Source organism: Nelumbo lutea, chromosome 1 (genome assembly GCF_056320005.1).
Source record: "Nelumbo lutea isolate HS-2025 chromosome 1, American lotus-T2T, whole genome shotgun sequence".
Taxonomy (NCBI): Eukaryota; Viridiplantae; Streptophyta; class Magnoliopsida; order Proteales; family Nelumbonaceae; genus Nelumbo; species Nelumbo lutea.
Genome location: NC_142684.1, coordinates 159,300,912 through 159,317,756, shown reverse-complemented (window position 1 = coordinate 159,317,756; position 16,845 = coordinate 159,300,912). Strand labels below are relative to the sequence as shown.

Below are 16,845 nucleotides of genomic sequence, written 5' to 3'. Positions count from 1 at the left end.
AAAGGGCCAAAACAATGCAGAAGCCGTAGAAACTAGAAAACATATAGGGTAATTGCAATTCACGTACCTCGGTCTCGTGTAGATCAACAGGCGAGATGCCATGGCTTAGATTCCAATATGCTAATTGTTCAATTTGAAACATTCCAGCAATGAGTGGGCGGGGCTATCCTCTTCGGAACCAAGAAGGAACAAACTACAAGAAAGAAGACATATTACAAACAAATAGTGACTGCAGTCAGTGACCATGTTCAGTTATGCGTGTGAAGTGAAGTAACTGGTGGTGACATCATAATTTATGACCTCGGTCCACCTAAAAGATACAATGAAAGAGCAGATACGAGTCAATATGTGCACATGAACACCTCATTTTCCGCAGCTCTGAGGAAAACTGAAAAATTCAAAATGCACAAATCATCTTGTGCAAATCTCGTAACTATCCAAAATCCACTGATAGTGCCACGATATTGGAAACCAGAAAAGTGACAAAGAAGAAGAAAAAAATGTTTCTCAGATATCGCACACATGGAGTTTATATTGGGATCAAAGTTTCTCAGATAGTCCTTCCATGAATCTCATTATTTTCTTTTTTGTTGCCTTGCAGAAACTTTTGAAAGTTCTCTTCAGTATGGATATTTGATTGGCTCAGGCTGCATTGCTTTTTGTACAAGTTCAGTCTGTTCTTTGACATGAACTTGGTAGAAACCAGTAGCTGTGGCTGCAGATGGAGCACGACCAACATACTTGATGTCCTCCATACCACCTCTCCCCAGTGCCCTCATGGCGGTACAAAGCCGAGGTGCTATATAATTGTACGCACCCATATTCATGGGCTCTTCCTGACACCATACAACCTCTGCATCTGAAATATAAAAACCACAAACAAAACATAGAAATACATAATAAGTCAGCACCAGGATCCGTACTGTAACATATTCAAAAAATGTCAAAACCAAACCTAGCTCTAAACAATTAAAAACATAACCAGAATGACATACCATAATTATCACCAAAATAAGAAAAGAAAAGAAAAGGAAAAAAATGAAACAGGATTTATCATGTAACACAGCAGCATATGGATACAGATTGAAGGGAGACTAAACCTGATACCGGAGGGACAAGTCTTAATTTTGAAGTATAATTTACTCAAAACAGAAGATAGAATAATTACTTATGATCAACAATTTCTTTTCTACATTCAAATGAAGTTTCATGGTAATCACAAAACTTGCTGTAGCTTTCATTTTTTAATAGTTATGGCTGCTTTAATATCTTAATTCTAGCAGTGTTGCTAAAATACACTACCTAGTACCTACATTTCTTCCTCCTGATATACACAGTTCTAGTGATACCTGCTCCCTTTTCTCAAGTTAGGTGAGCTTACTTGGATATCTCCTCAGCTCTCGTTGGATAAGATCATAAGGGAAAGGGCAAAGTTGTTCTATCCTGCATATTGCAACATCATTGCCGTTAACTTTCTTTCGCTCCTCGTCAAGCTCATAATATACCTACATAAAATACATTACAAGTGTACATCAAACCAATTTCCCAAAGGTGTATCTTAGATTTATCGTCGATACAAATAGGAAAACAACAAGAAAACATCCGTCAAATAAATACTTTTCCAGAGCAGAGAACCAGGCGTCTGATGCCTTCATCAAGATCAGAGAGAAAATTGTGATCCTTTATAAGGCGTTTGAAACAGGTCCCTTGCTTGTCAAAACCTGGGTGACCTTCGACGTCATCAAACTCAGATAGATTTGATTTACAATCCTTGTGGCGTAGCAGGTTTTTAGGAGACATTACAATTAGTGGCTTCCGAAAATCCCTGTGTATCTGGGAGATGAAACTGTATGCTATAAGCAAATAGAAGAAATTCATCTTGAACATAAGGAGGTTTAGGGTGGATTAGTAGCACATACCTGACGCCGTAAAACATGGAAATAATTAGCAGGGGTTGTAACATTGACAACCTGCCAATTGCATTCTTGGATCTGCCTCCTAAGAGTTTGATCCATCTCAGGTATAACATAGGGATTATCATCGCTCATCTGCATTTGGTGTATAAGTGAGCAGCAAGACAAATAGGGTTCAATTTAATGCTTAAAGATAAAGGAATGAAAATGGTCATGCAACTTATGGGAGCAAATTATTGAAGGGCGGCACCAAGCAAATCCTAAGAGTTTGACCTTGTCCAGGCGAAAGAATAAGGATAGATGATAAATATAGAGTGATGCTTGTACTCAACAACAGGGGTCATACAATGTATCTTATTTAATTGAGGCTTGGAATGGCAGCTGCTCTAAAAGTAGAGCTGCAACTTGAGCTGGCTTAAACCAACTCTGGGCCACTCCTACTCAATCTTTTCTTGGGCAGTTGGGCATGGGTTCAAGTTTTCTGGCTTCAGGCTGGGCCAGGGCCTGGAAACTTGGGCCAAGCAAAATCTTGCGCCAGGTCACCTAGAGGAGTAAGAAGTATAGTGTGGTTGCAAGATCAAGTTCTAAAGCTGAGTATAGGGCCATGGCACATGGTGTTGCATGATTGTTCTGGATTACCAAGCTGCCTAGCTATTTTCCAAGGATTTGTTGATCCCATTTTCCTCTAGAAGGAAATCAGTTATGAAAAGAATGTTATATTTGGGCCTTGGGGAGCAGGTCTAATTTAAATTTTCATTGGACAAGAAAGCAAGTTTCTCTCGGTTCCATTGTGTCTAGGATCATGCTATCATGGTATGTGGTCTGTCCTGTCTAGAAAAAAACTTGCATGGAAAATATCGCTGAGTTGAAGGTTGTATTCCCTACACGCCCTCAGAGATGCAGCTAGATGATGTTCTAAATAAAGGTCTACCTTCAGTGAAATTCCATAGATTGCTTGGCAAGCTGGGCATGATGGACATCTATGCTCAGCTTGAGGGGGAGTGCTGTAATGGGTGATTAATGGTGTGGGTCTCTTCTTCTCTTTATGTTATTAGTTTGTTTGTGTTTTGGGCCTAACTTAGTAGTCATTTTAATTACTTGTTAAGTGTCCTCACTAATCAGGAGTTTAGTTGTACTTTCATGTATCATTATCATCTTAATATAAATGATACTTTAGGGTTGGATGGAAACACTATTTTTCCCATCCATTCTCTCTCTCTTCTTCTTCTTCTTCTTCTTCTTCTTCTTCTTCTTTCATTCTTCTCTTTGCTCTAATCTCTGTTGCAGGTTAGAAAACACCAAGGAATACCACCATAAGGAAAAATGAAAATCAGATGTTTGGACAATACCTGAAGGAACCGCTCCAATCGCGCACTTGAATGTTCAGGGCCCTGACCATCATACCCATGAGGAAGCAGCACAACAAGTCCAGCTTGACGTAGCCACTTTGATTCCCCACTGCTCAAGAACTGATCAAATATCACTTGAGCACCATTTGCAAAATCACCAAATTGAGCTTCCCAGAGTACCAAGGAATTTGGATTTTCCATTGAATAACCCATCTCGAATCCAAGGACAGCAAACTCTGAAAGAGAACTGTGGATGGGGCAAGGTGAGAAGAAGAGGGAAATCCAACAACAGCCACAGTATATTAATCCAAACTTATAATGGCGCTTCATTTTCAGAAGGATAGCAACAAAAATCATCATCATCATCATCATCATCGTCATCCATGCCTTATCCCAATTATAACCAGCTACAAGAATCCCATTTCACCAATCCGTTCTATTTAAAACTATATCCACTGCCAATTATTATTGCTAATGATCGGAGGAATTAAAATATAGAGTTCAAAAGGTTTGAACTTATATAAGAATTATTTAGGATAGTGGTGTTTATTTATTTATTTGATTGGAAGGATAGTGGTGTTTATCTGCCCTTACATTTGATCATAACCCAATAATGCGACAACCTCTCAATTAGACAATGTTTTTTCCATTTGGTAAAGAAGCATGTACTGATTAGATTTTTAAATTGTTACAGTACTAGAGAATGATCCTCCATAGCAAGTACAGGCCCATTATTCTGGTATTTTTTTATTCATGTGTTCTGATAAATTTTTTGACACCCATTTTTTATGTTGAAAATTTAGGTTATTATTTTATTTGATATTTTTATATATAAATTTGCTATTTAATAAGAGATTAAATCAAGTTTTATTTCTAAATAGCAACCCACTTTATGGATCCTACATTATTTGAAATTGAGCTTTTGTTTTTCTATTCATTTTAGTGGAGGTAACTACCACTAACATTTTTGAGAATAGAGGTAACTGCCGTTTGAAGCTCACTTTTTTTTTTTGATTGGGTAGAAACATGTCTGAGGAAGGAAGCTTGCTTGAAAGTGGGAGGAACCACTTTTGAGATGCTCTTTCTTGAGAAAATAAGATGCCACGTGTCTAAGGGAGAAGCTCTCTAGCCCCTTGTATGAAATTCTGGAATGCCTTTGTATTGGCTGCATTGGCTTTTCTTTTTCACATAGATGAGCATAACAAGCATGTGTTTTACCCATTTATGAAGAACACTGATGTGACTAACTATTTAAACACAACAGCAGAATGTCAAAATCATGCAGATTTGCAAATAAGAGGATCTAATGGTTGATATAAATATACATTACATTTCCAGTACTAGACTTAAAAGCATTGCAAATTGGATGAGTAAATCATTGAACTTGACAACAATTATTGATGGTAGAAAAGCCAACAACCATGCAGGATAACCTTGACTGATCAAAGACAAATAGCTCCTCTCCGCAGTCTTACCAGACAACAGCGGCATAATCAATGGAATCAGAGCAACATTTCCCAGACCTTTTACCAGAAAACCTAGATAGTACTCTCAAACTTCATCAACATCATCCAATTGAAGGTCTTTCATAGAGATACCATTTATATAGACTTTAAGGAAGGACCATTATCCAATGTTAATGCCAGCTACTTAGGGTCTTGAGAGGAGTGATCTGGATAAAGACCTAACCTTTGCATTTTCTTGCACATAATGAGTAGTCTAAGGCTTGAATCCACATTCTAAACCATCATCCCCAGATTGTACCATTGCACCAAGCAATGAACCCTAGTCAGACTAGTGTATGCTCCCTCAGGAACATAGTTTCAAAGCACCAAGGCGAGGCTAAGCAACAGGGGAGCACCTTGTCTCCTAGTTGCCTAGGCGGTGGATTATTTTAAATAAAAACCATGAATATTAGGGTAATTTCCTAGGTTCCATAGCAACCAGCAATAATCTTTCACTAGTAATTATCTATAATCTTTGATGTAATCCGTACTATATGCCGCAGAGGGGCATTCTTGTCTTTTCCATTTCTTTTCATTATGTTTTGGTCGCCCTACTATTTAAATAAAAAAGCTGGTGCCACCAGAATAGATTTTTTTTTGTCTATCGTATTTTTCGTCTCTTCTTCTTCTTCTTCTTCTTGCTGAAAACATGGTATCAGAGAAGGACGATGCTCTCTAAATCTGTTCTCTCGTCATAGTGGTCATGACTCCATGAATTTCCCACCATGAACCAAAGTGGAATGAGTAGTGGTCATGACTCCATGAGAGCAGGACGATGCTCTCTAAATCTGTTCTCTGGTCATAATGGTCATGATGAATTTCCCACCATGAACCAAAGTGGAATGAGTAGTGGTCATGACTCCATGAATTTCCCAAAGACTATTACCTCGTTGGATGGTAGGAATTACCTGGCATGGTCTAAGGAGATGTGGCTGTATATCACAACTAGGGGTAAGGCAAGATATATTAATGGGAAAATAAAGGAACCTAGGGTTGGTACTGCCGAATACAATAAGTGGAACCAAGAAAATTGCATGATTATGTCCTGGATTTTGACATCCATGTTACCATTTGTCAAATAGAATTTTATGTGAACCGAGATAGCAAAAGAAATATGGGACCAAGCGCAAGCAGCTTATTCAGAGCAGAGGCATTATGCTAGAATTTACCGGCTACAAGTAGAATCTTCAACATGTAAGCAGGGAGAAAGGAGCTTATTGACCTATTATTCTGCTCTCACTTCAGTTTGGAAAGAACTAGACTATTATTAGAACATTGATTGGGAAAGTGAAAAGTATGCTAAAGCATATAAAAAGTTAGTTTCATAGCAAAGGGTGTTCTCTTTCCTTCTGGGTTTGAATCCCGTGTATGAACCTATTTGTGTTCAGATTTTGGGCTGCTCTTGCTATAAGGGGTAACACTGGGGCACCAAGAAAAGGGGGAAATTAGAAAAAAGATAAATTGTGGTGTAGTCATTACCAAAAATCTAGGCACACCAGTGAAACCTGTTGGGAATTGAATGGAAAACCAAAATGGGCACAGGAATTGGGTAAGAAATCAACACAAGAACCAAGCAAAAAGCCATACCAGAATAAGTTTACTTCGGCTAACTTAGCATCTCATGAACATCAGAGTACTTCTCAGGGTTGTCTCCCTTGTTCTGACCCAAAGGGAGATATTATCAATTCTTTCTATGACCACTTAAAGCAATATGGTAGGGCTCTCTGTAATGCTGATTTTGGATCCACACCTTCTACTTCTTTTGCCTCCTCTTCAGGTAATTCTGCCTCAGCTTTCCATGTGTCTACTAATAACCCAGAATCCCCATGGATTATTGATTCCGATGCATCCAACCACATGACTAGTAAGTCAACCTTGTTTCAAACATATTCTCTTCTCTCTGGCAGAGATAAAGTGAGGCTAGCAAATGGATCCTTCTCCTCCATTGCTAGTCAAGGATCTATATCTTTGCCTTTTGGCCTCTCCTTATCTAATGTCCTACATGTTCCAAAGTTATTTATTAATTTGATATCCATTAATAGCATTACTCATGCCTTGAATTGCTTAGTAACCTTTCTTCCACATTCTTATGTTTTTCAGGATTTAGCTAACAGGAGGACGATTGGTAGAGGGAACATGGTGGATGGTTTCTATGTACTAGAGAACAAAGTCAGTCTTATAGTTTCATGTGTCTTTTGAGTCTTTGAAGTTTTTGTTTCCATATTTGTTTAAGTCTTTGTCTATTAGTGATTTTCAGTGTCAAGTGTGTCAATTGAGTAAACATTGTAGAACCTCATTCCCTTTACGAAATAAAAGACCAAAATTTCCTTTTTACATTATGTATTCAGATGTGTGGGGACCTGTTAATATTCCAACTAAGAATGGTTACAAGTATTTTATTTCCTTTGTTGATGACTTCTCTCGCTACACTTGGGAGGAAGTTCATGGGAGGAAGCTCCTAAAATTGTGAAAGACTTTTAGCATATGGTTTACACCCAATTTCAATCCGATATCCGAATCTTTCAATTAGATAATGCCAAGGAATACTTCCATGGAGACCTCACAGATTTCTTTGCATCCTGCGGCTCTCAACACAGGAGCTCATGTGCCAGAACCCCACAACAAAATGGGGTTGTATAGAGAAAAAATTGACATCTTCTTGAAGTTGCTCGATGATTAATGTTATAGATGAATGTCCAAAAAAGATTTTGGGTGGATGTTGTCCTGACTGTTGCCTATGTCATCAATAGAAAACCATCTCAGGTATTGGAATATAGGTCCCCCTCATTATCTCCTCTTCCCTAAAGCTCCTCTATTTCCTATCCCTATGCAGGTCTTTGGATGTAAGTGTTTTGTTCATGATCTCTCTCCTACTCATGGTAAGCTTAATCCCAAAGCTATTGTGTGTATTTTTCTTAGTTATCCCCTTGCTCAAAAAGGCTATCGTTGTTTTGACCCTGTGTCTAAAAAATACTTTGTCTCTATGGATGTCTCTTTCTTTGAAGATGTCCCCTACTTTCCTGTTTCTCCTCAGGGGGAGAGTAGAGTTTAGAAGAAACAGAATCAGACTCAAGTTTTGTTGCCTTCTATTCCCGATCCACCTCCATTTCATGTCTTTTGGAGATTTCGCTACAAAAATCAAGGCCAGCAAAGTTCAATTACCACAGGGCCACTGGAAACTATGCCACCAATGCTGTCAAAATCTCAGGAGTTGGATCCTTCACATCACCCAGGTACTATTGTTCCAATTGATGTTCCTAAACCTATTGATATTGACACTTAAAGTTGTGATCTGAACCTCCCTATTGCCAAAAGGAAGGGTGTTAGATCATGCACCACACACCACCTCATATCTCACTTCTTGTCCTATGAGAATGTCTCATCTTCTTTCCGTGCTTTTCTATCTGCCATTGATAGTGTTCCCCTTCCCAAGAGTGTTGCGAAGGTCTTACTTGTTTCTAAGTGGATAGATGTAATGACAAAATATGTCAATGATCTTCACAAGAATGGCACATGGGAGCTAGTAGATCTTCCAAAGGGAAAAGAGCCTATAGGGTGCAAATGGGTGTTCTCTATAAAACATAATGCAGATGGGTCTGTGGAAAGGTACAAGGCTCGGCTAGTTGCAAGAGGCTTCACATAGGTGCATGGAGTTGATTATGCCTAGACTTTTGCCTCGGTTGCAAAAATGAACTTTATTCGGGTTCTTCTGTCTTTAGCTGCAAACCTTGATTGGGAGCTTCATCAACTTGGCATAAAGAATGCTTTCCTGAATGGTGATTTGGAAGAGAAAGTGTATATGACTCAACCCCTTGGTTTTTGTGCTAAGGGAAGTGAACAAAAGGTCTACGAATTGAATAAATTTTTATATTGTCTAAAGCAATCTCCAAGTGCTTGGTTTAGCAGGTTTCACCAAGCAGTTCAACAAATGGGTTTTAAGCAGTGCCAATCAAATCACACACTTTTTGTAAAGAGGGAACAAGAAAAAACAACAGCCTTGATTGTCTATGTAGATGATATTGTCATCATTAGAGATTGGGTCTCAGAGATTTAGAGATTAAAGAAATTCCTCACTACACAATTTGAAGTAAAGGATCTGGGGCACTTGTGCTACTTCCTTGGTGTTGAAGTTGCTCGCTCTCAACAAGGCATCTTCATTTCCCAAAGGAAGTACACCCTAGATCTCCTAAAGGATACAGGGAAGCTAGGAGCTAAACCTATTGACACACCCATAGATGTAAATCATAAACTTGGGGATTGCAGTGGTGAGCCCTTGAAAGATCTAAGGCAGTACCAAAGACTTGTGGGCAAGCTTCTCTACCTATCCATGACCAGGCCTGACATTGCATATGTTGTGTCTCCTCAGCTAGTTCATGCATGCACCCAAGGAGGCACACCTAGAAGCAGCAGACAGAGTTCTTAGGTACTTGAAGAAGTTCCCAAGAATAGGTTTACTCTTTAAGAAACATGGGCACATGAGAGTAGAGGTGTACACAGATGCAGATTGGGAGGCTCAATGGATGACAGAAAATCCACCAGTAGATATTGTGCCTTTATTGGTGGAAACCTTGTGACTTGGAGAAGCAAAAAACAAAGTGTGGTAGCCAGGTCAAGTGCAGAGGCAGAATACAGGGCTATGTCACATGGAGTTGCAAAGTTAATGTGGATCAAGAACCTATTGAGTGAATTAGGATTTCCTTTTGATGATCCTATATCACTCTATTGTGACAACAAAGCTACCATTAACATTGCAGCCAACCCAGTTCTCCATGATAGAACCAAGCATATTGAGGTTGACAAGCATTTCATTAGAGAGAAAATTGAGGAGGAGCAAGTGTGCACCTCCTACATTAGCTCTAATTAGCAGCTTGCAGATGTCCTTACTAAAGGATTATGCTCACTACGACATTATGATCTTTGTGACAAGTTGGAGATGATTGACATCTATGCCCCAACTTGAGGGGGAGTGATGTAATATGTACTATATGCCGCAGAGGGGCATTCTTGTCTTTTCCCTTTCTTCTTATTATGTTTTGGTCGTCCTACTATTTAAATAAAAAAAGCTAGCACCGCAAAAATATAATTTTTTGGCTCTCATATTTTTCATCTCTTCTTCTACTTTTTTTTTTTATAAGTGAATAAAATAAGTCAGAAAACATAGGGGTTGAGCCCTTGTTTTTGTCCTTGGAAAAGAAGAATGTGTTGATTTGACAAGATTTTAAGTTCTTCATTGCTTATTGTTTTAGGTTCTGAAGTCTTTGAGGGCTCAATCGTTTGAGAACGCAAACACCAACATGTGTGTTGATTGAATCCTAACAAATAAGAAAATAACAAAAAGAAACTAATATAAATCCACAAAATGAATAATTTCGTTTAATAATATCCATTTTATTATTATAATCTCCAAAAAAATATATATATAAATTTTTCATAGTGCTAGTACAAAATAGCTAGGTGCTTAAGTGAGGTGAGTCTCCATGGGCACCTTGTTGTTGCCTAGACGTTCACCTTGAGAACAATGCTCAAGAATCTTGGGCCACATGGAATTGGATTCTTTAGGCATCATATGATTTTTTTATCATTAATAGATCCATGAAGATTTTATTAATTATGAAAAGAACAGCATGGTATATCAGCTTTTCATAATTGGAAACCTCCTAATTATGAGATTACTCTAGTTAAAAAGACTCCGTTGGAGCTGAGACTATAGAGTTACACTAGAGCTTGGTCCTTATGTTACAGAGACACTTTAAAATGGGTAAATTTGTCCATTTTGGAGAGTTCTATTTAGTGTAAATTCCATGTCTATCTGTTTGTCCATGCTGTGTCTTGCTGTGTACAAGTAACATAGCCTCAGACTGATGTGCATTCTATCTGTTGGTGCAAGTTAAGGTGGATGGAAGTTATTAGATGGTTATTGGATGGATGGATGATGGTTCAGATGTTTCTATGTTATTCTTATAAAGGATTCTAGAGCCTTGGATTTCAACGTGAACATCTTGTCTAGATGGACTCTGAGGTCTGCTAATTCAATAAAAGTCGGTCTTAGTAATAATAAGGCTAGGAGTAAAAATTTGTCTCGGGGCACATTCCGCTTAGGAATGCAAGTTGGATACATAACTGCTGACTTGAATTTACACAGCAGCCGGCCTGGTCCCTGGGGTAGGACCCATTCAAATATTAGCAATGCTCAAACCAAGCCCACCCAAGTTGCAGCCCTGATTCCTGTAGGATTATTTTGTCTCTTTTGTTTTCTTAGCTGTTTATTTTTGTCTTTTTTGTTGGTGACAGTTACTTTGATAATGTAATCAGTACAGATGAACCCCCTGTGGAAATCCCTAATGGCCTGTATAATTTCCAGGCACCAATCAACAACAATCCATAAATTTTAATAACTTCCTAGCTTTGTGACAAGTTTTCTGCTAGTTAGAGGAACTCCATGGCACTCCAATTGCCCAACCATAGCTAAGTTTTCCCCCATTTCCCATGGTCCCTTCTTCAACAAATATCCCACATCACCGCTGGTCAGGAGGATGAACAAAAACAATTCATGAATTAGTTACTTACCATTTGACTCCTGAAACTGGTCACCATGACTCCCTAGCCAAGTCTCTGCTACTTACCTCGCCCTCAAAATGTCCAACCAAACGAGTTATATCCACTGATTCATCTCCAGGAAATCTGCTTTTAAAATAGATGCTCATGCCAACTAAAAACACATTTTTAACTGTTAGCCATGCTAGACTCTTCACTTGTCCCTAATACAATATTCCTTTATAAATCCCTACTGAAGTTAAAGTATCCATGGGGAGGGGGGGGATCACCTAATGCAGAAGGGAGCAAAGAAAAAACCTAAAAAGAAATAAATCAGTTTCCTAATTCCTAAACTAATTTCAGATTTTTTGGGTGATTGGGCTATTGGCATTTTTTGAGGTTTTTAAAAATTTATTTTCTAGTTTAGTGATGTCTTAGAAATAGGGCTTTCAAGTCTAGAAATTTACTATCATATTCTCCATCAATGTAGAGATGAATTTAGTATTGAACCAGGAAAATAAAGGAATTTGATAAACAATGAACTACAGATCTGGTGAAAGATAACAAAAAAGTTGCAGACAGAATGTCACAAACAGGGAGATTGCTGAATGTCACCTGTTGCTGACAGTAAACATCTCCTCATTTTGATTAATTAGAACATGGCCCAAAGGGCAGTACTTCTCCCAATTTTCTTGATCATGAATTATTGCATGCCGATGACTAAATGTGCCTCTTTCAACATCCTGACCGCTCAACCTAACATGGTTACCTTCAACCAGCAATGTAGCAAAAGCAAGTGCTTCCCCAAGTGCCCAGTCAATACCTTCCCCTGTTTCAATCATCTGAGCACGCTGCTCAAAAATCTTCTTTACAGCTCTGTGAGCCTTGAAATTTTCAGGAATAGTACAGATTGCCTTGCCAACATTCTTCAATATTTCAGGTTTAACCCTGTGAAACCATCAATAAAACAATTTCAAAATTTATATTCATGTAGAAAACAAGAGAAAAACATAAAATATAACCAAACATACCCAGTGTTTCGGACACGTGAAAGCTGTTCAGGTGATTTAAACCCGGACCAATAAGCTGAAAGCCAATCCCTTCTTTTGGGGACGTAATCTTTGCTGCTCACAAATTCTTCATTAAGAATGGAATTAACCTTGTTGTGTATCCTGTCAACGTCTTCTTGATTGATTTGCCCAGACTCTAGGAGTTTCTTCTGGTAAATCTCTAAAGCAGATGGATGGTTTCGAATGACCTGTTAGTGCCCAAATGCATCAGCACTCTGAAATTGTTTGTACAAATACTTTTCAATGGGATATGTAAACAACAGAATGAAGTTCCAAATTATGCAGACACCAGGAATGGATACCATCCTCCCCTAGCTGGCAAAAATAAACCTGAAGGTGGTGGTGTCCTTAAACGAACAATGAAAGCCGTCTTTCAAAGGATAAAGTGATTTGATATTCTGAACTTTTAGTAAGGGATTTTTGTTTCACACCAAGGATCATATGTCTAATGTATCAACATCATTGCACAGAATCTTCAGTCTCATTTTGTAGGGGATACAATCTCATTCTTGGAACCTAAATATGTCTTATCAATCTCCAACGGTGAAAGTCTTAATCCAGGCTCCAGAGGTTTTAGTTTAAGGATGACAGCCTTGGCTCCTCACATTAAGAGAATGCAACCACACAATCACAACAAAAATAAGGAAAAATTATAACTTACGAGGAGTTGAAAGGAAACGATAGATGGGAAAAGAAATACCTTCAACTTCAAATAAAATAAGTGTAAAAAAAATACACAAAGGCTGGAAGCTCTTACTTTATACATTTTAGGTTGCGTAAAAGAAGGTTCGTCAATCTCATTATGTCCAAATCGACGGTAGCATATTATATCAACTACCACATCAGAGTGGAATTTCTGGCGCCACTCTGCTGCAAGCTCACAAGCATGAACAACTGCTTCCACATCATCGCCATTTACATGGAAAATAGGGGCATTCAAGGCTTTAGCCACATCGGTGCAATATTTTGAAGATCTACCAGATCTTGGATCAGTTGTGAAAGCCACTTGGTTGTTCACCACAATGTGGATGGTCCCACCAGTTTTGTAATTTGGAAGAGCACTAAGATGCAGAGTCTCATAAACAACACCCTGCCCTGCAAAGCTTCCATCTCCATGGATTAACACCCCAAGATTCTTTGTCCTTTCTACATCATTAGAGTAATATTGTTTCCCACGAGTTTTCCCCACCACAACTGGATCTACAGCTTCCAAATGACTGGGATTAGCAACCAAAGACAGGTGAATTCTCTTCCCGCCCCTGGTTGCTCGATCATAAGAAGTACCCAAGTGGTACTTGACATCACCAGTTCCTGTGTATAGACCAATTTCATCAACTGGCTTGGTACCACCACTGAACTCACTGAAAATCTGAGCAAGTGGCTTCCGAACCACGTTTCCCAGTACATTCAATCTTCCTCTATGTGACATTCCGATGACAATGGTCTCAACCCCAAGATCGGCTGCTCGATCAAACATCTCTTTCATACCAGGAATCAAAGTTTCTCCACCTTCAAGGCCAAATCTCTTTGCAGCTGTCCACTTTGTGGCCAAGAAGTTCTCAAAATGAGTGCCCCATATGAGCCTATCAAGAATTACCACTCGGCGCTGCTGGTTGTATTGCCTTGGGGTCGGTGTCTCAATCTTGTCTCTCAACCAATTACACTTTTCACGATCAGGAATATGCATGTACTCATAGCCAATGCTCCCACAGTAAGCCTGTTCAAGTCGCGTTAGTATGGTTCGCAGAGTTTGTACAGGACGATTTTCAGACAAGAAACCAGCCATACTCCACACCCCAAGGAAGAATTCCCTATCAAGATCAGCTTCCGTGAACCCATAAAAAGCAGGGTCCAAATCATCTGGAATTTCACGTTCCTCCAATTCCAAAGGATCCAACTGAGCTTTGTTGTGGCCATTAACCTGGTAAGCTCTAACGAGCTTCAACAAGCGCATACTCTCCTGAATCGTTTGGCCTGAGATTCCAGGCGATGTGGCGGCCTGTCCAACAAAGTTTCTAAAGAAACTGTCCCATGACTCATCCACGCTATCGGGATCAGCCTCCCAAGCCCTCTGCAGCTCTTCTATGTAGACGCTACTCGTGCCATCAAGGAAGCTATCGGTCAACCTCGAGAGGGGCACCGGCCGAGGAACTGGCGCACCTTGCGCCTTCGATTTATAGAACGTAGAGTGAAAATATCGGTTCTGTAATGGAAGCAACAGTGCCCTCTTCGCATAAGACCCCGCTTGAACCAGATTTCTCCTAACAGCAGCTAACTTCGCTGCACTAGAAACAGCTCTGAACCATGCCATTTCTACTGATCCCAATTCACAAACAAGCTGACTTGATCAGAAATTCCTTGCTCTTCAGCCCGGTTTCAAACGCTAAACATTCTAACTGTAATCATACGTGGGGAAAAATTAAAACCGAAATTTTCCATTGCCATCATCGATGAACATACAATACAAGGAAGAACCAAACAAATGCAATAAAAAAATGGAATAAAAACAGAAAAAGGACAATGCCGGGAGAAAACCTTAAAAATTTGCGCCCATTTCATATGAATCCAAGGTGTAGAAGGCTAACGTAAAGCAGAGAAACCTTTGAAAAAAAAAAAAGAACACACAGCAGAAGATCAGAAGAAGCGAAGAGAGAATCAATTTATTACCTGTTAGGGTGTTGGTTGATTCATAAGAGGAGGAAGAGACCTTGAATGCTGAAGCTGCCATTTCTTGCCGCCGCTTGTGAGCTCGACGATCAAACTTTTTGATATGGTTTTTCAAGAACGAAGGTGAAGGAGCAGTTATGCTGGACAACATGGAACCGTACCGTAACTGAAGTTTGAATCGTCTACCCAAATCCCAAATATAGCCATCAACGTGGGTCAGAGAGTGACCACCACCTGACACTAATACCCTGATTCTAGGACCGGGCCCACCTTTAGATGGGCCTATCCTGACTGTTAATTATGGTCCCAACCCCCACAGGTCTGGGTCAAACAATGCATAAAATCAGACGGACCACACACTAGGTTTCGATTTTAGTGTTTTCGTGGGCTCTCCAACGACGCCTGTGGAGTGATGGATCATCGGTTTCAATGGTTCAGATTGGTGTGAGTAGTAGAAAACAGATTCGGATTTTCTGTATGGGTATACGAGGTATCATATATGTATTAATTAAAAGTCCAATATACTTTATATATACTTTTACAAATGTTATATACTTATACGTGAAGCCATTATTATGTTACTATGTGTTTTAAGTTCAAGACACAAAATATATTCAATTATTATATTTTAATTATCAAATAAATTATTTTCTATTTTATTATTTTTTTTAATATTAACAAAAATATCAACTTGATATTAAAATTTCACATTTTTTTAAACAATGTTTTCATTTTAGTAAATAATAAATACATTGTTATTTAATGTAAAATAAAATATTAATTAATCATTTATAAAAATATATAATTAATTTAAAATTATACCATACCAACTAAAATTTCTAAGCTGCATATCATATGCAAACTCATAAATCTTAATTACTAAAATAATAAAACTATTATTATTATTATTATTATTATTATTATTATTATTATTATTATCATCATTGTGTGGTTATTGTTATGGCGAATTCTTAAAGGGTACTACCCTTAGTTAATTGATTAATTCTACCCTTATTGTTTACATTTCTGTTAATTGTCTAAAACCTCCATTACCTTAACTTCTGTCTATTGTTTCTGATAATTGTCTAACACCTCCATTGCCTTTAACTTCTGTCACACTCCGTTCATATGTAACATCATATGACCGGTAATTTTTAAAATTCTTAAAATACCCTTCATGTAAACTATTCATCATCTTCAACCTTGAGACGAAGAACAAAGCGACAATGACAAGAACCCCTTCTCCTTCTGATTCCTTTCTATCCTCTCGTCGTTTCCATACCCACCCAAGCGTAGGGTAGTGAATACCCCACCATGGACAGGAACATGAAGTAGTGAAACCCACATACCGCCACGCAGAAGTCCTGAGCGGTAACATCGCTGGACGTCAGGGTCAAGTAGATTCCGCTCTTGTGATCGACAGGGAAGGGTGTGGATTTAACAGCATTGGTGATGACCTGTTGGATGGAAAGACGAGTGAGGTGAGTTCCGCGAGAGTAAGTAAGGCCACCATTTTTGGGCTTTAGGGTCTGAAGTCAACACAGGAACACAGTTTACATAGAGTGCCTCGACAACTCTGGGGCTTGCCACCTTGTATCCCCTCGGGCCAATGCAGTACTTGCCCTTCCTCATCATGTTGTCGTAGTAGGACACATCTTTTGGGAGAGCAAAAACATCAGGTATTACTGAAGCTAGCAACATATTTAGCTAATAAGAAGGGGAAGGGAAGGGAAGCTTGAAGTTGAGTCAACCATGATTAGAAGAGCAAGCAAACGACCAAACCCTCGACACTCTTTTTCCTCACTCG

At 38.9% G+C, this 16,845-nt stretch overlaps 1 protein-coding gene across 1 annotated transcript; it reads right to left on the bottom strand.

Moving 5' to 3' along the window:
• Positions 1–212: 212 nt before the first annotated feature.
• On the bottom strand, positions 213–15,187 carry LOC148878686 (uncharacterized). The gene is made up of 9 exons (XM_088958643.1): positions 15,039–15,187; positions 13,129–14,767; positions 12,333–12,559; positions 11,917–12,249; positions 3,263–3,509; positions 1,920–2,048; positions 1,618–1,833; positions 1,382–1,505; positions 213–859 (listed from the first exon to the last, which is right to left on the bottom strand). The coding sequence occupies exons 2-9, from the start codon at positions 14,680–14,682 to the stop codon at positions 621–623; spliced, it is 3,069 nt and encodes a 1,022-aa protein (XP_088814769.1). The 5' UTR covers positions 14,683–14,767; positions 15,039–15,187; the 3' UTR covers positions 213–620.
• Between the last annotated feature and the right edge of the window lie 1,658 nt (positions 15,188–16,845).